At 45.6% G+C, this 22,500-nt stretch overlaps 1 protein-coding gene across 1 annotated transcript in view; it reads right to left on the minus strand.

Moving 5' to 3' along the window:
• spock1 (SPARC (osteonectin), cwcv and kazal like domains proteoglycan 1) overlaps positions 1 to 22,500 on the minus strand; it is a gene marked incomplete at both ends in the record, with an annotated part of 65,338 nt that overhangs the window by 26,517 nt on the left and 16,321 nt on the right. The window contains one exon of the mRNA XM_079744876.1: positions 2,587 to 2,635. Within this exon, the coding sequence (XP_079601002.1) occupies positions 2,587 to 2,635 (49 nt within the window). The remainder of the gene's footprint in view (positions 1 to 2,586; positions 2,636 to 22,500) is intronic.

Genomic DNA, 22,500 nt, shown 5'->3' on the forward strand with positions numbered 1-22,500 from the left:
GGCCCATCCACAGGAACTCAGCAGAGGTTCAAGGTTGTTGAAGTTGCGTGACTGTGTGTTATGTAGCTGTGCTCTTAAAATGCCAGCAGTAACCTACTTGTGTAGAGTGGCTGGGAGATGCACAGCCCTGGTGTATTACAGCGGATTTAGATATTCGTGGTGTTGTCTTCACTGCTCACCTCATTTGGCTCGTTCGCCTCGTTCCTAACTCCAATGGTTTTCTCATTGCAGACGTGCTTTGATCTTTGAGGCTGGAAATTTGGCTTTTCCTAAAAACAAACTCCAGTCTCTTCTTGACCAAGAGTCCTAATTCATTAGCAACCCTTTTAAAAAATCTATTTCCTAAATCTAAACGTTCCAGAAAGTCCCCAATTCTTCTTTCTTGTCTCGCCATTTTCTTACTTAGATTTCAAACAGTGTAGAAATTCAGACTACAAACATGGCGGAGTTGGCAGGGAAAAGGAAGGTGTGAATAGAAGCATGCAACACGCAAACGTTAGAAGGAAGGTGTGGAGGAAAGCGCTCCACACTTTCCTCCTACACCTGTATATATGTGTTTGATACCATACACACACACACGCTCCACACCTCTGTTCCCAGCCTTCACCCCTGACTATAAATAGCAGTAACTATTAACCTGAAAGGAATATGCATGTGTTTGATGGAGAGCTGCAAAACGAGGAGTAATCTAAAGACTAATCTAAAGAGAATCCAATCTAAAGAGAAGGATGGTAGTTTTGGATTCAGCTCCAGAGGGTTGAGCAGCTGATAGAGTAGAGAGGATCGGGGAGACTCTATGCCTGGCTCTTTACTTCTTTAGTATTCTACAGACTTTATATTCTCCTGCTCCTCTGAAACGTTGACATACTTTGCTTATGGACAATCAAATAACAGCTTGCATTTTGGTAAGTTGCCCATTGCCTTCGTCAGAAGCCTCTTGCAAACACATTCAGCCCTACATTGTCTGTGCTCTTTCAACACCATGTTCTGATGCACGCAGCATGTTTAGAGGTATTGTGTTGCATAGAGATGAATATTGAATGCATACCAGTATGTGTACACAAACCAAAACGCACATGCACCCACACACAGAAACGCACAAACGCACACACAAACGCACACATGGGAATCCTGAGTCCCCGAACACTTTGAATGCACCACAGCTGTCAGAAACCCATTTGCAGACACATGCATCAATGAGAGTGGGCCTGAGGAGACATAAGAGGGAGAAACCGCTTTGTCTCCCCTCAGCAAAGTGGAACCTGCACACCGGCAGGTTAGCCGTGTCGCCCGGGACAGTGTGTGAGAGGCCGAGAGAGAGCCAAGACGTCGTACACAAACTAGAGACAATATTCGTCTTTCTCTGTTGAGAGCAAAGGAGCTGGTGTGTTTATGTGTGTGTGTGTGTGTGTGTGTGTGTGTGTGTGTGTGTGTGTGTGTGTGTGTGTGTGTGTGTGTGTTTGATTGTTGAAAAGTGTGCGTGCTTCGGGTTAGCATTTAGAAAGTGTATCTTAATACACATAGTAGTAGTTAAGATCAGAGTGAAAAATATATTCTGACCAAAAATGTTTAAAATCTAATTTTTTTGTTGAGTAAAGAATATCAGTTCCATCAACTCACCAGGCTAAAGAAAAAGTCAATAGGACTTTGAGAATAATAGCCTGAATTTGCACAGAAATCCCATGTGGATAAATTGTATATGTAAATATGAAACCAAAGGACAATAAAAAAATAAAAAAATAAGAAACACAAAAGAAGTGTGACCAAACTAAATATCAACCACTTAACCTGTTCCACAACCGTTAAAGCAACTCTAATCCTGATTCATCACGAATCAAGCGTTGTGCTTTTCTCAGAGCTTAGTATTCAGCATGACTCAATTTGGACAGATCTCAAATCTGTATTCAAAAAGTGCGCCGGCAAAGTCAGTTAACACAAACCAGCCTGTTTGCATGATAGGCATAGTTTTGCCTTGAAGTGGGTGAGTTTTTGTGTGTGTGTGTGTGTGTGTGTGTGTGTGTGAGTAGCCGTTGAACAGATGTACAACAGTAATTCATTGCCAAACGTCATTTTACTTTTACAATGAATAACCCTTAATTATATTGTTTATATCCACAAACATTTATTAATGAATAATTTCAAGCTGAACACTGTGAGTAAACAGCATAATTGTGAGCATACTGGAGGCAACCACATCACAGACACAAACACACACACAAACACAAGCACACAAACAAATCATACAGACAAACACACACACACACACACACACACACACACACAGGACATTCAAGTCATTACACACATAATTGTGTCTACCTTATTAGAAATCCAAACGGCAGTTGTCTGATCCCATTAAAAAACTGTTTTCTGAGTAAACATTTGTAAACGTTTTCCAAAATGACACTGATGTCCCTTAGCATAGGCTTTGTCAAATTAAGGGTGACCGTCGCTAAACTCGCGTTCTACTGACATAAAGGCAACGAGAATCTGCATTGACAGACATGGAAGAGCAGGGTCCCGGCATGTCTCTCTCCCAGCTCATGTTAGGGCTGTGGTCGGGATGCACTAAGAGAGCAGACTCACCTTGATGGAGAGGCCTGGAGGGGGGAGACCAGCTCCTGGGGTCTTCATCCTGTGTGGAAACACAAGAGCCACACTTTAATTGACAGACTGAAGAGAGGTTTCGGATAGAATTTGTTAAATTGTTGTGTCACTTAATTGGGTCGTCCACACACACACACACACACACACACACACACACACACACACACGTTAGCCTGAAAACTAGTCTTGCAACCAAACATGGAAGTCGGGCTCTTTTTCCTTCTCCTCCTAAGCGGCTCTGCCATGGGTCCGTGAGATTGCAGCTTAATAATTTAGGAATCCTAAAAGCAAAGCGTGGATCCGCGCGAGTCATCTACCTCATTTACATAATCCACTGTGAGGCTGCATTACCAGAGTGTCTTATTCGAGCGCTTCAGCCTGAAGTGTTGAGGGGCCAATCAGAGCACTTAGTGCCCATGCCTTTCTCCGCTTGCAAACCTGTCGTTCCTGTCATTTCCTGTCACTGACCGTCACTGACCGTCATTGACTGCGGCTTGTTTAGAACACTCACGCATCAACACGAATCAATAGCACGCCATCTGTTTCTGCTTTCTTAATATACTGTCGGCTCTAGCTGCTACACTGCCTACAACTCCCCAGAAGTGGAGCATGGTGATTCCACGTCTATAAGCCACGTCCGTGCATAACAAAGATTATCACAACGTTCAGACGTATCAGCCGCATGCAGCGGCCTCATGAGCAGGGTGCATTATGGGATCAGGCAGGCACTTGGGCTCACACACTCCCACACCAACACAGATGCACACATAGAGAGACACATACACACACACACAAACACACACACACAAACACACACACACATTCCCACACACACACACGCACGCACGCACACAGACAAACAGCCGCACGCGCATTCCTTTGAAGGCTTGAATAGAAGTGTTTAAAACGGCAGAACATCAGACAGCATTTCCGAAGGGGGACACTCTAATCCAGCTTGTCTGACTGGATCCGGCATGGCGGCGGCCGGCTGTTGTTCCTCACTTCTTTCCCTGTGTAATCAGCCTGACTTGTTTGGCCTCTTCAATTCCGCACCGGTTTAGCGACTAGAAAAAAAAAAAAGGGGATATTTGTTCGCCTGATTATATCGCGGTCCCAGAGCTCTGATCTTTCCCCTGCGGAGACTAGATGAATCGCAAAGAATTAGCCTGCAATTATGCTCTTCCCACGGACGATTCTGTGCTCATAAACTACCATTCGCACAACGCGTCGTCATCCTCAATTAACTGTGCAAGCAGAAAGTTAAATAGTCATTAGGTGCCTGTGCTCTGTGGAGATGACCGCCCACCCCTCGGAGAGCACACACACACACACACACACAAACACACACACACACACACACACACACACACACACACACACACACACACACACACACACACACACACGCACACACAGAGACACACACACACGCACACAGAGACACACACACACACACACGCACACAAACACACACACGCACACAAACACACACACACACACACGCACAGACACACACGCACACAAACACACACACGCACACAGAGACACACACACGCACACACACGCACACACACACACACACACGCACACAAACACACACACACACGCACACAAACACACACACACACACACGCACAGACACACACACGCACACAGAGACACGAACACACGCGCTCACAGACACACTCACACAGACACGTAGGCAGAGACACACACACACACACACACACAGACAGACACACAGACACGCACATACACACATGCACACAGAGACACGCACGCACACACACACACACACACTCACACAACCACACACGCGCGCACAAAGACGCACACTCCAGCAACACCCTCTTTCTAACTTTCACTGTTTGCTAATAAAATGCGTTTTAAATTAGGTATTTTTTTCTGCAGGAACGGCAAATGGCCTGATTAATTCAAGCTGCTGCATTATGAGCAAATGGTCCAGAAAACTCTGTTTCCTATCTTTTACGGTGCATATCTGACGGCGTGATTCTTATGAGGTCCTTTGTGGTCATGGATCAGTATGGATCAGTAGAGATGTGTGACACCTCGTTGAAAGGCAAGTGGGTCACTTCACTTTTTTTACATCCTTAGAGTACTTGTTAGCGTCCCATCAAGATGCCGCCTTGACCTCTGCCCTGTTCTCATCCATCTATATGTACTTAGGAAGCATCTACATAATAATCCACGATATTATTATGCACATAAAAGATAAATTAACAGGATCTATAAATAAGCAAAGATTTTGAACGTGTTCATGAATTCATTCATGAAACACAGAGATGACCGCACACACACACACACCCACACACACACACACACACACACACACACCCAGCCGTCCACACACGCACATATACACACCTATTCACAAACACCCAACCAGCCAAACCCACGCCCACACCGACACACACACACACACACACAATAACACACGTTAGAAAGGTGACCACAGTGAATGCAAATTAATTTGCAGCGCATTTAAACAGAACCCTGATGCAAATAATCATCTTAACCCAAAGCAACACCACTCCACATGGCACACGGTCATCCTCCCCGAGAGACCTGTATCCGTCTCACATATCCCATCAAGGTGACGCGGTTCGGTGGTATTGATCGACGGCTCCCGCTGAACAACGACAGCAGGGCAGAATGGATCTCCCTCCGCCCCAGCGGATAAGACAAGAGTCGACCCGCAACGCCGTTCATTACAATAAATGTCGTCTGCTGGCGTGCTGATGGAGTCCAGCGGTGAGCCGCTCCACCGTCATACGCCTTGGTGACGGAGGCGCGGGGCCGACCGGCTCCATCCTTCGGCCCCCCGAGCGACGGCAGGGAACCCGCTGGGTCTGAGGCCCAACGCCAGGTGCTGTTGTGCTCCGTCTCGTGGGTTATTGGATCTCACAGTACACCGTGTAATACACAGCCTAAAGCAATTGTGGCGTTGTATTAGGATCAGTGTAAACCAAACGATTTGATCTGATTTTGATTTTTGAAGGGTCGCGAGAAAAGCCAAAATCAAAAATAGATATTGATTTCCTTATTTTAATTTTCAAGCTGTGAATCCATTAAGAATAATAGAAGATACTTCTTCTATTCTTCCGTGAATCAAAAATGTTCCCGAATTTCCCCTACTTTGTATGAACCGCCTTCTTGACTCCGGTATTCCTTCTGAAAGGAAGCATCAGACATGGGGAGGAGCAGGACAGAGCTGCACATGATCACATCCAGTCCTCTCCGCCTCGGGAGGCCCTGACAGTGGTATAGCCCAGTGGGGGGGTGTAACTGAACGACAGAGGTCCAGATGTTTGGTCTTATCAGAGACCCGGGCGGGCCCCCTGCAGCGAGACAATTAGAGCTGGTCCGAGTCAGGGGCCCTGAGGCAGATGGACTGAGATCCCCACCCCCCCCCCCCCGACTTTTCAGCTGTGAGGTCCACCACCCAGAGCGTATGACGGAGTGGATGTCTCCGTTCACAGCACACCTGCCGCTGGTTGTAGCCCCATCAGGGGGTAGGGGAAGGACTGTAGTGATGCATATTCATAAAACATAGTGTTAGGAAAAGTGTTGAAAGACACAATGAAAAGGCGCTGAGAAGCCGAGTTTAATGCTGTTGTCTGGCCTGCCTCCTTTTCCTGCAAGGCAAATCAGTACCTCCTCTTTCCCTTCAGATGGAACACATCTTAGTCCTGAGACCTGTAAAGGTGACAAACAGAGCCTCTCTCCCGTCTTTGGGAAGGCTAAGCTTACATAGGCTTCTCTACTGCTATTAAAGCTCTGCTGTCAGGCCCTCTAATAACTCGGATGATCCTGGACAAGCAGTCGAGCTGCCCAGCCAACCCTCCACTCAGAGGTAAGTACTCCCCTCAAAGGATCTGTGTTTGACGGATGCCGTAAAGAAAGTACTTAGAGGAAGAAGTAGTTGCAGTGGTTTCTCTTCTGGTATTTGTTGTGTTTTTCCTCTCCCTGATGACTTCTCATTTAGAACTCTACAGCAAGAAAGATTTTCCTTGTTGTTTCCCAATCTTCACTTGCTTTGCTATAGGGCTTTACATCTACCTCTATATATAGACAACAACCAGCCGATGGTAAAAGTAGGTCTAAGTGCTGTTGTTCAACCTACTCTTTTCCCTCTGCAACAATCCAACTCTGTGGGCAATTCAGAAGCTTTGCAGCAGCATATTGCTCTAGGAGGCCCACAGGCAGACTAGACATTGGGGTTGCAATCTTTGAACCAGTGCCGTTTGCAAAAAAAAAAATAGGCTTCCTGTGGTGAATTCGTGTTGTACATCAAGCATAAGAAACAGCTGAGGAATCACGGCGAAAAAACCTCCCTGAGAAATGTGTCAGAAATGAGGGCAATTGTAGCGCGAGGAAAAATAGGCAGCTCTGAGTCAGCTGCAATTCTAGGCTACATGAATTAAAGATCATCGCCGACACGTCCATGCAAAAACATCCTGCCTCGAACCGCATCAATAGTCTTCCCCTCTGACAACTATCAAACCAGAGCAACGGCATGGTAAAGCCCCATCTCTGACATGGCTGTTAACTCTAACACTTTACGTGTTGAGTCACATGCTTTTTCCAATGTCTTCTACGGCCAAAGCTACGATTATCAGACGCGTTTTCTCAACATGACCTCCAGCCTGTGTCTGATTCTGCCACACTAACGAAAACATGTTAATCTTTTCCTCAACATGACCTCCAACCTGTGTCTCATTCTGCCTCACTACCGAACACATCTATTCCACACGGGGTTGGCCATGTTTGGGTCAAGGTAAACAGACCTTCTAAGTGAGACGAGGACATTATCCGCCCTTTACAACAGCTGTCTCACATGCATAAGGAGGGGCGCTTCCTGGTATACAAATAACAGGATAAACAAAGGGGGAATCTAGCCGCAGACCTGGCCTGAAATGAAACCTCACAACATGGTAAATCTGACCATGTAACATCACTACATATTGTGCTTATAATGACATGAAAAGGGAATCAAACCCAACTCAGTGCTGATGCTACAGAACATTCCCGGTCTGGCTAATAAAACGTTTGAAACCATTTCTCCCGACTCCTCACTAAACCCTCTGTTACCTCAAATTTATTTTGCAGAAGAGCCAAAGACCATTTAGCAAGAGCACACTCTTGCCGCAAAAATAAACAACAGCAATTGTAATTGTCATCTTTTGGAAACAATGCTGTCAATACGGAGGTTGTGGAACTAATGGGACAGAAAAAACGGTGAATCCCCACGAAGACCATATGGCTACCACAAAGCAATCTGGCTAATTGAATTGGTAACGGATGTTAAGTGAAGCCAGGAGAAATTGATACACAGGTTTGATCATTCAGACTGGTAATACGAAACGCTCCAGACCTGTGGCCATCACCGGGGTTGTGCCATGAGGTACAGCAGCAGCCTTTGATTTGTGTGGGTCACAACAAGTCCTTCTGTTTTTCTTCACAACCAAGAGATGAAGAAAGACGGCGTCTATTGTCCTCCACCCTTCCCCTCTGCCCACCGATCACAGGGAACACCTGAGCAGCACCATGTGCTCCAGGAGCCGACGCATGGGTACACTACCAGCCCCTGAAGCCTTGTGCAGACACCGATCGCTCCAGACGCAATTGAACCCGGTGCGCTGCAGGGACCAGGCAGGAGCAACGCCAGCTCCAGTATGCAGAGTGGAGACGTCTGCATCGTCTGAGGCTGCAGATGGAAGGGGCTCTGTGCGACCTCAGAGGGGGAAGCGTGAGTGACAGCGTCTGAAGCACCCGCACTGAGATGTAAAGCAGTAAACAACACAGGAGAATCTGGAGAGAGCCAGAGACACAGGGTTGGAGAGAGACACAGGGTTGGAGAGAGAGAGAGAGAGAGAGAGAGAGAGAGAGAGAGACAGGGTTGGAGAGAGAGAGAGAGAGAGAGAGAGAGAGAGAGAGAGAGAGAGAGAGAGAGAGAGAGAGAGAGAGAGAGACAGGGTTGGAGAGAGAGAGAGAGAGAGAGAGAAAGAGAGAGAGAGAGAGAGAGAGAGAGAGAGGGGCTTTTGTGCCAGGGTTTTGCCAGAAGTTGAGATAAGTAATAAGGGTTTAAAAGCAGTACAAGACAAGGAGAGAGAGAGATGAGATCCTGATGGTGTATATTGTGGGGCATCTTTTCAAAACTCTAAATTCTTAAATTCATGAATAGATGGAGAAAATGGCCCCATTCAAACTCAACCCACACCCTACCAACGGGTGCTACCAAGGCTTCACTTAGCCTGACAGGGAGCTGTGTTAATGGTAGATGACCCATAATCCTCTACAGCTTCTCCACAGAGCAGATGGGAGAGAAAACAATTTGTTTTCTGCCCTTTTGTATTGTAAATATAAAGACAACAACAACTTAAAGAAGCCACTAATGTTGTCTTATCTCAAGCACGGTGCACTCATTATACTATAATCACATAATCACCAACTCTCCAGCAGGTCAAGAGCAGGTTAAACAGACATCTTGTGTGCATGTATAAAATAATAAAACATTATTTTAATGTAATAATAAAACATAAAGTTTGACTTAACGCCGTTTTGTAGTATTTTTAATAAGCTATTGCCTTCTGTGTCTTTAAAGCAACATGCTGACAGTAAGATATGTTGCACATAATGGTGTGACACTGCATACAATATCAACATTGTTATGTGTGTGTGATGTTACAATGATTATATAGCAATGCATGAGTGACTTACCTCCACTTCCTGTGTCAGCAGAGGAGAGACAAGAGTGGGCAGGGAGGAGAGAGAGGGGGAGGGGGAGAGGGGGAGAGGGGGAGAGGGGGAGAGGGACAGATGTCATTTGTAATGGAAGATATGATCCATATGACCATCAGGTTTGATTAAACTCTAAAATCGGTTTCATTCTGAATACAGAACTAATTATAGAGCTTCATTACAAGGACTGTTTGCACATGTGTGTCTGCATCTGTGCATGTGTGTGTGTCTGTGTGTGTGTGTGTGTGTGTGTGTGTGTGTGTGTGTGTGAGCCTCCAGCAGAGGCCATTTCCATTTAACCTCACAATAATGACATGCACGCACACAGTGGCGCAAGCACACACACACACACACACACACACACACACACACACACACACACACACACACACACACACACACACAGCTGCAAGGGTTAGATAGCAAGCAATTTAATGAGACATGTAATTCCAAACAGACCCAGTGCAAATACCACCAGGAGAGAGAGTAGAGGCAAAGGACTGAGGAGAACGATAGAGAGACACCACAAGAGAGAAAATGAGAGAGGAAAAATGAGAGACAGAGAAAGATACAGAGAGAGGTACCGAGAGAGATAAAGAGAGGCAGAGACAGATACAGTATATAGAGTGAGAGACAAAGGGAGGGAGAAGCAGAGAGATAGTGAGAGAGGGAGAGAGATAAACAGAGAGACTTACATAGATAGAGGAAGAGAGAGAGGGCGAGCATGAGAGATATACAGAGAGACATGAATAGAGAGAGGCAGAGAGAAAGTGAGAGTGAAAGAGTGTGAGAATGAGAGAGTTAGGGATGTTGGCATAGGAGGCCAGGCGTCCTGGTGAAGGAAAGATAGAGGTAGTAAAATCCTACAAGAGGGATGGACTATTCTCAGAGTCAGAACCATTCCATTTTACGGCGGCCATTTGTCATCATAGCTTTCAGAGGGGAAAAGAGGGAGGATGAGTGGTGTAGTGAAGTATAAAACACTCCTAGAGAGAATAAAAAGTTAGGCTGACTCGACTGGATAGAAAGAGCTTCCTATCCTCTTTCTAGTCCCTTTCTTCTGGAGAAGTGGGCACATTGAGACACTAACTGCATACAAAACGTATCGGCGTCAAAACAACAGCGCATTGCTAGCTTCATATTACGGCTTATTTCAATTATTATGATTATATTTTCTTGATTATTATTAGTATATATTTTAAATGATATTGTATTTTATATCATTGCATCATTATTTCGTATTACTTTTACGTGTGTGTGCGTGTGTGTGTGTATGTGTCTGTGCCTGTGCGCGTGTGTCTGTGTGTGTCTGTGCAAACACTCGTGTGTTTGCGTGTCTTCCCTTTCAGCATGTGCTGTTTGTGTTGTTAACGTGCGTATGCCTCTGGTGTGTAAGTGTGTGTCCGTGTCACGACCACAGACATGCATTATAAACGGTGAGCAGGGGTTGAAGCGCACACTCATCGTAAGAGCGTCAGGGTGGGGCGTGTGTCGACAAGGCTGACGTCTTGTCTGCCCTTGTTCCGTCACCATCTGGACATCCTCCTGGATTGTTCACCGTGTTGCTTTCGGTTCGCCAGGAGAGGCGGTTCCTACGGTGGGGCCAGAGGAGTTTGAGGTAGCGAGGGCTGTGGGGGTGCGCACTGTGAGGACGGGATGCGAGACCACTTGGGGCGCAAGCAGGATGTCACGAAACGCTCTTGTGTAGCTGGTGAGTTGATCTCATTCCTCATTCATTAAAGTAAGGGTAGGCGATTGATTTAGGAAGCTTTTTTGGGAATGTTTGTTTCAATTCATTTTTTTGTCCCAACAGCAATTAATAAATCAAATGCTTTGACAATAATAACAAATAAATCTGGTATCTGTGGCTGACGCATGCCTGTGATGGGCCTTTCCAATCATTTTATTCGGCCTTTAAATGGCCTACCTGTCTGTCTACCTGTCTGTCTTCCTGCCTACCCGGCTACATGGCTGCCCCCTGCCCATGCACTCATTTCTCATCACGGAGTCTTCCCAAGGCCAGGCAGACCTCTTGCTGATGCTAGGTAGCTGGTCACGTGTTCTGGGGGAGTGAAGGGAGGCCTGAAGTGAGGGGTGGTATTTTTTGGTTGGATGCTTAAAAAAAATGGTTCCTCCAAATTGCCCGGCATACCTTTAACAGTCTCCTGGATGACCTTTCTCCCACCGAGATCCTGTTAAAGTTTCATCACTCAAGCAGGAGAGAATGGCACACCTTTGACTCTAAGCCCACACTCATAACAATATCACAAAGGGATGGTATAAAGTATCATTAAAACATAACTTTACATCACAACACTCTCTTTGAGGGAATTATATTACCGCTTCATCCGATTTGAACTGCATATTCATAGGCCAGCCTGCCAGTTTGACACAAGGAAATGGCATATTTAGTTTCAGTGACCTTTGTGATTTCTGACCAGCGTACGGCCTGCTGGTTGACCTATAAGGGGAGGCCTAAAACATGGTTCTCTACTGTGCACTGCGACCCTAAAGGTTGAAAGAACATCACGAGTAGCCATTGGTTCTCCATGGAGTCTCAAAAGGAGACTAATGTGGGTAAAACATTCCCTATTATTACAGGTCAGTAAGTCAGACTCCTTGAGATCCAATTCCCGTAAACACATTTGATTGTAACCTTTTGATCCATGCTGTTGATAACGTGTGTGATTTGATTTGTGGTGTATCGATCTCCTTCAGCGGGTCCTAACGTGACAAAGAGCAGAAAACGTTTATGGAAGTCAAGTAGTATTGATAAAGTTTTACTTATAACACACCTTTCAGAGATATAAAGTCCCTAATGCTTTATAGGATGATGATATAAACACAGCAACTTGAAAGATAAGGAATAAAAACAGATAGTTTTCTACATACTGCCGGATTCAAAGCCACGGGGTCTTCAAACATTTTTTTAAGTGAAAAATGCTTTGGCTGCAACCTTTGGCTTGATCCAAGGTAAAAGAAACAGATTATCGCCTGACATTTTGAAAGGTAGCAGTTTAAAATGTTAGCCCGCTAGCTCATTTGCTGCCTTCACGACGCAATCGCGCTGCCAGAGCTGGACATGTGACAGGAGGGACTGCGACAGTTGTGTGATTGGATTTTAAGAGTGTTTCGTCGACACAGCAGAAACTGGGTTTGAACACGATCTCGGTTCACCACCGCCTTCATCTAGAATGCATTGTTCTCACTAAGTATCACCAAGATCCCAGTATACATCATCACTTTACATGCTGCAATAGTTCGCTGTTGAGGTCTCAATTATGATTAAATTTACATTCTTCATGTAAATAATCTTTTGAGCAATATATAATAATGTAAATGCTAAGTGGTCTGGGTTGAATATACCTTCTTAATAATGTGAGTGCATACATTTCTTAGCATTGGTGTGGCAAACATTGATTATAATTTATCACAAAGCTAGTAAGCCGCAGTGTTAGGAGTTCATTCTTTGGGGTGTGTGTGTGTGTGTGTCACTGTGGATATATTTAAGTGAGCTAGAGTGTTTGAAAGCCTTGCACTTGTGCTTCAAGGCCAGAGTGAGCCCCATGGTAATTGGACGTTTAACACGACGCGCAGGACGGCGGACTGCAGAGATATAAAACCCACCGTTCTGTGAGGTCATAATCATATAGCAGGCTGATAATAACCGAGAGGATTCTGAGACAATTTAGCCCGGGGGGCGTTTTACTGTCTTCTGTGGGATCTCTGTTGAAAAGGACAAAGTTCAAAGGACTAGAGAGGAGAGCGGGAGAGAGACGAAGAGCCAAAAAACTAGAGAGGAGGAGAGGAGGGGGAGAGGAGGGGATGAGCGAGGATTGGGAGGGAAGGAGAAAAGATGAGCAGAGAGGAACGGCCGTGAGGGGGGAGGAGGAGAGGGAGGGGAGGGAGGATATGGTAATGGCGGTGATGGAAGGAGAGGCAAGAGGAGACAGAGGAGAGGAGGAGAAGGGGTATGGCAAGACAAGGAGGCGAGGGGAGAGGGAGGAAGAAGGTTCGGTGAGGGCAAAAGCACAGCACTGAATATCCTTAGCCTGAGGCCAACTTATATTAACAGAATAACTTCCATATTGCTTGACATTTGAGTGTCGGTGTAGACTGTACTGAAGGAATAAACCATGCAATGTGATCTTGTAAGTTTAAGCCCAAATGTAAATGCATGTTAATAAATAAACGATTTGTTGACATGCATACAAAACACAAAACAGTTATCTCCGCCCCGGATGTTGAAGGGATGAAACACACTAGGGGAGGCTAGACTGAATTAGAAAGCTGCAAGGTCAACGCTGATGCCCCCGGAGTGCCAGTTATACAGACATGCTGACTGGGTCGATCAACCAGTCTGGGAGGGCCACGGCCCAGTGGGGGGCCCAGCACTATGATTAACAGATACAGTCTCACGGAGAAACACATATCAAGACGTGTCTCCAAATTAGAACTTAGAAAGCACAGCTATGTGCACACATATTCCCGCCTTTTCCGTGTTGTAATTATAGACAACAAATAACCTAATAATATCGAATAATGTTGCTATACAACGGATGCAAAGGATGCTACTTCTGATCTGGCACTCAATTTCGAAGCTTGACTCTTTTTCACCCTCCACCCTCTCACTCTCTCTCTGGCGAACACATAACAGATAATAAACACATGACGTCCTAGCCAACTCATCAGCATTACTGGAAGCGGTAGTTCTTCAGCTCTGCAGCTCTTCAGCTCCATGATAAAGGCTTGAGTCATCGGTCAAGCAGACAAACGCTGCTCCACACTGTTCTTGTCCTCAGCTGCCCTCAAACCAAGCTTTCCTACGACCGCAACACTTCTCTAAACCTGCCCATTAGTCTGTCTGTGACTGTTTGATCGGTCATCTGAGGTCTGATGTACAAGACCACAGATTTGGTCCTTAGTTCAATAAGTATATGATGTTTCATATAAGGTCCTAAGGTTAGCCCGTTGATCAGCCTAATAAGCCAAAAATAACATTCAAAGTAAATGAGCTGTATTATTATTATTTTTCTGCTTTTCTTGATGCTTTCTTTATGATGCCATCCCATGGTTCCAGAGATACCTCTTTTTATCTTAAAAAGAAAGAAAGAAAACTTCTCCAACAGGTAAAAAGCTGCACTTAATCACTTCATGAACAATGTACAATTGTATGTCACACACACACACACACACACACACACACACACACACACACACAGGGGTCCTACTTGGACACAAAGATTAATTTCCTGATGATAATGGTTTCTCTCTCTCTCTCCGTGTCTATGTGTCTGTGTGTCTGTGTGTGTTCATGCATGGTGTGTGCCTGCATGTGTGTTTTACTGCTAGACCATCATTGGTTCAGTAGCGAAGAACAGCAGAACTATAGACCAAGATGGCCCTGTCCATCCAGCACCTCTTCCCTGTAAACCCTCAACTTGATGACCTCTAATTCCACCCCCAGCACCTCCTCCCCCTCCCCCCCAGGAGGGAACTGTGGGAGCCACCATCACACTCTCTGTCCCTCGACGGTGCCGCGAGCCAATTAGCATGAAGAACCGCAGCGCCACCAGAACCAGGGAGGCCAGAACTCAGCTGTGGATGAACGAGGTAACACCGCCACAACCGCCGCCACACACAGGCACGGACAACAGGGACACACACGTTCACACACACAGAGTCACGCTCACACACACACACACACATATACGCACACACAGTCAGGCACACACACACAAACACACAAAGTGATACACACACACAAAGTCATGCACGCGAAAACACACACACACACAAATTAATGCGCACACACCTACACAAAGTTATGCACACACACACCTACCCAAACACCCACACCCACACACAGGCAGGGAGGCACACACACACACACACACACGCACAAAGAGTCATGCATGCACCCACACACACAGTCATACATGCACACACACACACACACACACACACATCCAAGCCCCCCCCCCCCCACACACACACACACAAAAAGTCATGCATGCACCCACACACACAGTCATACATGCACACACACACACACACACACACACACACACACACACACACACACACACACACACACACACACACACACACACACACACACACACACACACACACACACACTCCTCCACTTGGCTGAAGCAGCTGTGAGTGGTGGGCTCATTTCTCACCCCAGTCTCCCAGGAGGATGAAAAGCTAACTCAGGAACAGACTGTGAGGTAGGGTGGGAGGAGGGGATGAAATCACTAGAATATGGAACAAAAAGGTGCTGATTTAGGACATAAAAGGGGGAAGATAAAGAATGAGTGAATGGATGAGAAAGGTGAAGCCATATGCAAAAATGACAGAGCGAGAGAGAGAGAGAGAGAGAGAGAGAGAGAGAGAGAGAGAAAGAGAGAGAGAGAGACAGATCGTGAGAGAGTGAGAGTGAGAGTATGGAATAGATAACATAAAGTACAGCAGAAAGTTAAGCGTCATTAAAGTAGCTATTACTCAAGCCTAGCTGAGCTGCAAGGAATACGGGAAAACTTAACATAAATTGGCTAACATTAGGAGAAGCAAAGCTGTCATTAGCTTTCATATAATGTTTTGGGAGGGACTAGATAAATAAGAATAGAAAAAATCATGAGCCTACTCATTGTACATCATCCATAGACTACTAAATTAATGATCAAAAAGACAAGATGTTCAAACGATCATTTCATTAATTATTAGATAATTTGATTGTTGGACTAATCTATTGACCTCTAATCCTTTTCACGGTTAATTTCAAACGGAATGAGTGCCAACACAATGGCGCTTAATTGGTTCTGTCACACATGATTTAAACCTGTACGATTAGCGAGATTACAATCCAAATTCATTGTCTTGAAAGACACAAGTGATACTAATGCAAGGTTTCGTTTTAAACTGGTGTCCCCAGAGGCAGTGAGAAGAGAAGGCACCGCAGCAGAAAGATAAGGAGTTGGCAAACATCACTTTACGTTTGGCTCAATGTGGCCACTCTGTGAAACCCAATGGCTTTGTTTGTATGTGGTTTGTCTCAACAAAACAAATCAGCATTTAAGCGGGCTATAATAAACACAGACCCCGCAGACACAGACACACACATTAACATCCCACCGAAAATCATAAACGATCGGCTGGGACAAAAAGGCGCCAGAGAGAGAGAGAGCGAGAGAGAGAGGTACACTTCTATTAGCACACAAATTGGACAAAAGAAAATCGATCGGCACTCCACAATCAGGTACTATGTATTCCTTAGGGGGGGGCAGCATCCAGTTTGTATATAGATAACAAGGACGATCACACTGTCCTTGCATAGTTCATCACAGAGATGTGGAGCTCCAAATAGTTTGCCTAACGTCTCTCCTCCCTTGGCCAGGCAGAGCGGCCGAACAATTACACGCTGATACTTGGAAAGTGGAAATAATCACGTTGTCCTGCTGCACGTTATAGCTCCTAATCCTTTATCTGCAGTCTGTGGTGCTCCCCACTCCCTCCTCCACCCTTTTGTCCCTGCATTCATTAGCAGGTCGTCTCACAGATTAGTGATGAGTCGGCTGAAGGACGGAGCAGAGGGAGGGAGGTGGGGGGAGAGGGAGAGAGAGAGGGAGAGGGAGAGAGAGAGAGGGAGAGAGAGAGACACTGGGCCCGTTGGTAAAAAGCTGACTGGCTCACACATCAGCCTGCCCCAGTTAGAGACGTGAAACCCACAGAGGCGAATGGGGACCTTCACTGACAAACATCTAGCCGCGCACACGCACACACACACACACACACACACACACACACACACACACACACACACACAGGGATTGCTCTGCAGGCATTAACGCCCGGGCTGAGCGGTAACCTCTGAACGACCAAAAACCGCTTCCTGGGTCCCTGTGCGACCTAAACTGTTTACCACCTCAGTTCATAACCCAGCCGTTGTCCTTGATCGTCCCCCGGTCTCCTCTTCAGAGTGGGAGGCCCAGAACAGAGGGTGGGATAGGAACGGGTGGTGTGCACTGTGCAGTCATCATACCGGCAACTAGGGAATGATATCACGCAGTGAGAACGGTTGAACCCACACATAACACCAGCCGCAGGCTCTGCTTCTGAAGGGAGAGGGTCAAGTTTGTAGCCAATAGAATAAACTAGAATGTAGAATATGTACCTCAGCGTTTCTGAGGTATTTTAAGATTGGTTGATACAGGTTAATGCGCACCGTTCACAGGCTTGTCAGAAGGACATCTGGCTGCACAGGATACCTACTTAATCAAAGTTGTCTGTCTGTCTGTCTGTCTGTCTGTCTGTCTGTCTGTCTCTCTCTCTCTCTCTCTCTCTCTCTCTCTCTCTCTGGAGGCTGTAATAAGTTCACCTGGGGTTACAGACTCCTCCCATTGGATCATCTTTACTGGTTTTTCAATGGAGGGCCTGATTCACCCTATAGGCAAGACGCACTGTAGCAGCTGTTACTATGGAAACATACCGAGCCTCCTTGTGATGATATGAAGAGGAAACAAAAGTAAAAGCCTTAGGGTGCGAGTCAAGTATCAACCACTTCATTTTCCAAGGCTCCACTGCCAACCACTTTCAAAAGGCAGAAACAGGGCACCTCTCGTCTGCGACAGCAAGGTGTTTTCAGGAGGACCCTGAACATGAAATGTACGCCGATTTCTTCTGGAGTGTTCCACTTCACGTTTTGCATATCAACAGCAGCGCTGATTTGACAGCCCGCCATGCTTAACAAAGGGAACAAACATGCAGCCGATCGAATAGCAATTCCTTTGACCACCTGGGTGTATATGTGTGTCGGCCACAAAGCATAGCATGACAATGTTAAGGATAAGGCAAAGTTATGTGGGTGATCGAGAATCGGGGGCATCGACAATGTCATAAGGTCACGGAACTATTAGTGTAGAGTAAGCTGTAAAACAGCTGTTAAACAACAAACTTCAGTTAGCTGGAAAACAGCTGTAAAATGACAAACTAAAGTTAGCTGTAAAACAGCTGTAAAACAGCGAACTTCAGTTAGCTGGAAAAGAGCTGTAAAACGACAAACTAAAGTTAGCTGTAAAACAGCTGTAAAACAGCAAACTAAGTAAGCTATAAAACAGCTCCAAAACAGTGAACTAAAGTTAACTGTAAAACAGTGTGTGAAACAGCAAAGAGCAAAGTTAGCTGGAAAAAACGGCTCACTTTATTTTCATGTCGACTGCCGCAGAAAGCCGCCCTCCGAAGCGGAGGAACCCAGGGCCTGTCGGGGGCTGGTGTGGAGGAGAGCGAGAATATGAACAATGAACAGCGGGGAGCTGGGTACAGGACGCAGCAGTCAAAGCACCGCTCTCTGCCAGAGGCACAGATAATGCGTCTTCAGAGCCGCACCGCTTCCCGTGGAAGAGGGCCATGAGGCGCCGCGAAAGGATGAACCGCATTCGGTTTTGTTGTCTATTTCTGGGATGCACAAAGTTACAGCTTTTCGAGTATACATTGTTTCCCGGCATAGAATAACAGTGCTGTTGAAATTGCATTTCACTTAGATTAATATATACATATATATATATATATATATATACATACAGGATCTGAAATCTAGTCGCTGGTTGTGTTCCACTCTTGGCACACCAATAGCAGACCAATGGCACACCAATGGGACACCAATGGGACACCAATGGGACACCAATGGGGCACCAATGGCACACCAATGGGACACCAATGGGGCACCAATGGCAGACCAATGGGACACCAATGGGACACCAATGGGGCACCAATGGCAGACCAATGGGACACCAATGGGGCACCAATGGCACACTGATGGCAGACCAATGGCAGACCAATGGCAGACCAATGGCACACCAATGGTACACCGGTGAAGAAGCAGGACCACCTGCTTCTGGTGGTTCATGGCTCTCCATCAGGCTGCCCTCTGTACCGTTCTGCACCAGAACGGTACAGAACGGTTCCTGTGGGCACCTTAAGGACCCGGTCCATATTATACACAACAACATCCCCACCCTGGTTAGTACCTTACTACCCAGTACTACCGAGTCCTACCGAATACTGTCAAGTACTACCGAGTACTAAAGAGTAATAGAGTAATACCGAGTACTACTCACTACTACCGAGTACAAGTACCACAGAGTACTACAGAATACTACAGAGTACTACCGAGTACTACAGAATACTGCAGAGTACAACCGAGTACTACATAGTACTACAGACTACTACCGACTTAGACAGTCCTACAGAGTACGACAGAGTACGACAGAATACAACCGAGTACAATCTAATACTAAAGAGTACTATTGAGTACTACCGAGTACTACAAAGTACTACAGAGTGCTACTGAGTGCTGGCAGGCACTCTGAGGCTGGACCTCGTCTGAGCTCGCCTCATCTGCCATTCCTCTCAGGCTGCCTGTTGACAACCTCCAGCAGCCAGCCATCCATCTTGCCAGGTCTGCAGCCTTCCCAAGCGTTTCCCGGCTACACCTCCTCCCTCCCAGACACCGCCACTTCATTATACCACCCTGACACTGATCACATCCCATACAACAGCCTCTTTGAGTCCTGGCACAGCAGACGGGGAGATAGAGGCATCTGGTGTGCAGATGTCCACGACCGGCCCCACAGTCCCATGGTCCAGGGATGTTTTCCTCCCCACAAACCTGGAGCCCTTCCATCCTGCTAAACCTTCCTGCATCCATTAGCACCGCTGTGTCTGCCTTAAGGGGTGTCTGTTATTTGTGGGCAATTCCTGTAACAGCAAGGATAGACGTAGTCCTATATGTATCTTATTATATGCATCGTTAATTGCTTCCACATTGTACCATGCATCATTTTATTTCTCTACCTTGCACTTTCTCTAGTGACAAGAGAAAAGTTGCCTCTGCACAATATGCTAATGTATTCCTATTTTAATTAATTCACGGATTTTATCTTCCATCTCTTCTGTTTTAGAGTGTTTCGCAAGGGCGCATTTAAACAGGCAAATACAAACAAGCACCAAGAACGTAGCTTTAGCTTTAGATTTTAGATTAGAAAGCAATCATCTTAAATACCCATTGAAGCATATACAGTGTTGGGAACGTTACTCAGTTAGTTATAGTTACTCACTACTTGTTCCAAAAAGTAACTGAGTTAGTAACTGAATTACTCATTGCTCCAACGCCGGAGGCGAGCGCTGTACTTGATGTTCTTCAGTGATGGTAAAAAACCCGAAAGACGACAGTTCAAACCGTACTTGGAGCGGCGTTTCTGGACATGACCGGGTCAAAAATGATTAACCAGCTGATCAACTGTAAATATCAGCTGATCGCGCACCTGTAATCTAAACAGAGAGGCGTGGCGGAGTTACGTAACCATGACAACAACTGTTTATCAAAATAATTTCAGTGTGGAACGTGGATGCAAAGCATTCCGAAAACGATATGAAAACGATAGTGTGGACGGAGATCGTTTTCATTGCGGATGTGCGTTTTTACATTTACCCGGGTTAGTGTGGATGGGGCCTGAATTTCAATTTTCTTGGTTGCAAAGGCTGTGGAACATCTGCCGAATACTACAGAAAATGCCAACTTTTCATCGGATTGCTCCAGACTCGCCATTTCTGCTGCTTCATCGAATCTTTTTGGTTTGTGCGTTGCGTGTGTGTGTGGCGCGCGTGTCCTGGCTTGTGTGTAAAAACACTGGCTCCGATTGGCTACCATGAAACATGACTCTGCCTTAGCCAATCATCATCACTTATCTCGTTGTTAACCCACCCGGTCTCCTCACTAGCCGTTTGTGTTTAGAGCCAGGGGTGCGTTCGGATTACGCAGTTTATTCAAGCAATTCATAGTAACGCACTTCATTTTACGTACAGTAACGGTAACGGCGTTGTAACGACGGAAATAGTAATTAGTAAGATTACGCCGTTACTGAAAAAATAACGGAGTTACCTAACGCCGTTCTTTTAAACGGCGTTATTACCAACACTGAGCATATATGATGCCCTGAAGAAAGTCTTGAGACCATATAAAGACCAGCAAGGACTACAAATGATTAATTATATTAAACACCTCAAATATAATTATTTTGACACAAACGTTTTTACATATATTGAGAATAATGTGTGACATGAAGTAAGTCTACTTCATGTCACACATTAGTGAATAATTCTTATTCACTGTGTAAATTAATTCAAACATCCTTTCCACAATCTCAAGAAATGTTTTAATATTCAAAACATATCTTATGCGTGCTAGCTATAAATCATTTTTTGGATTCAGGGGATTCAAAGGCAAATTGTTCTCTTTTTGGTTTATTTCTGTATTTGCTTTCAATTCAATACTTTAAAGATTGATTTTCTATTTGTTTCTTTGTGTGTCTGTAGCATGCAGTGGAGGGCCGCAGAGATCACAATGCCGTATAACTGCTTTTTACTTCAGCATCAGTTGACAGTTTTAAATTCCTTTGCAACACCAACGCAACAATTAACACAGAATCGTCCAATTAATCGGTCATCTTTCCCTGTTCCTTCCACCGCTCATCCCCTTCCAGGCCCCCAAGATTGCGACTAGGGGGACGTCACGTTTAAGAACTGTTTTGCAAACAATTAATTCTCCTGCAGTCAAGAGAAAAAGCAACGAGAATCATGTTTCCTTGTCCCATATGCGTTCATATCTTTATGTTGTTAGATCAGTGGCGTAATAAAATAATCGCACCAGATGTACGGCTTTCGTACCAAGGGAAGTCCAGTAGTCCGGTTTCAAAATATTCTATGAATGCCACTTGTTGGTTCTGCAAGCTCTGTAACACCGTTGTCATCATTCATAATAATACCTAGACAAACAGAGTAATCACTGGTGTAGCTTTAAGTCTGTTTTTTGTATTGTATGCAGTGACACAGCCTGGTAGCTTTAAGAAAGTTGCCTAAACACTTCCCCGCTCTCCTCCCTACCAGAGAGGCCTCTGATTGCAGACGCAATTCTGGATCCATTAAAGCACTAAGGTGTGGTTCTGCCCCAGACCATTGATGGATCACCACGACGCCTCTACTGTGTCTGGGCTCAGCCAACGAGCAGAGTAATCACAAACACCGTCCACATCTCTGTCTTCATCACACAATGTTATGATCAGTTTTATC

The sequence above is a fragment of the Pollachius pollachius genome, assembly GCF_949987615.1.
Source record: "Pollachius pollachius genome assembly, chromosome: 10".
Lineage (NCBI taxonomy): Eukaryota > Metazoa > Chordata > Actinopteri > Gadiformes > Gadidae > Pollachius > Pollachius pollachius.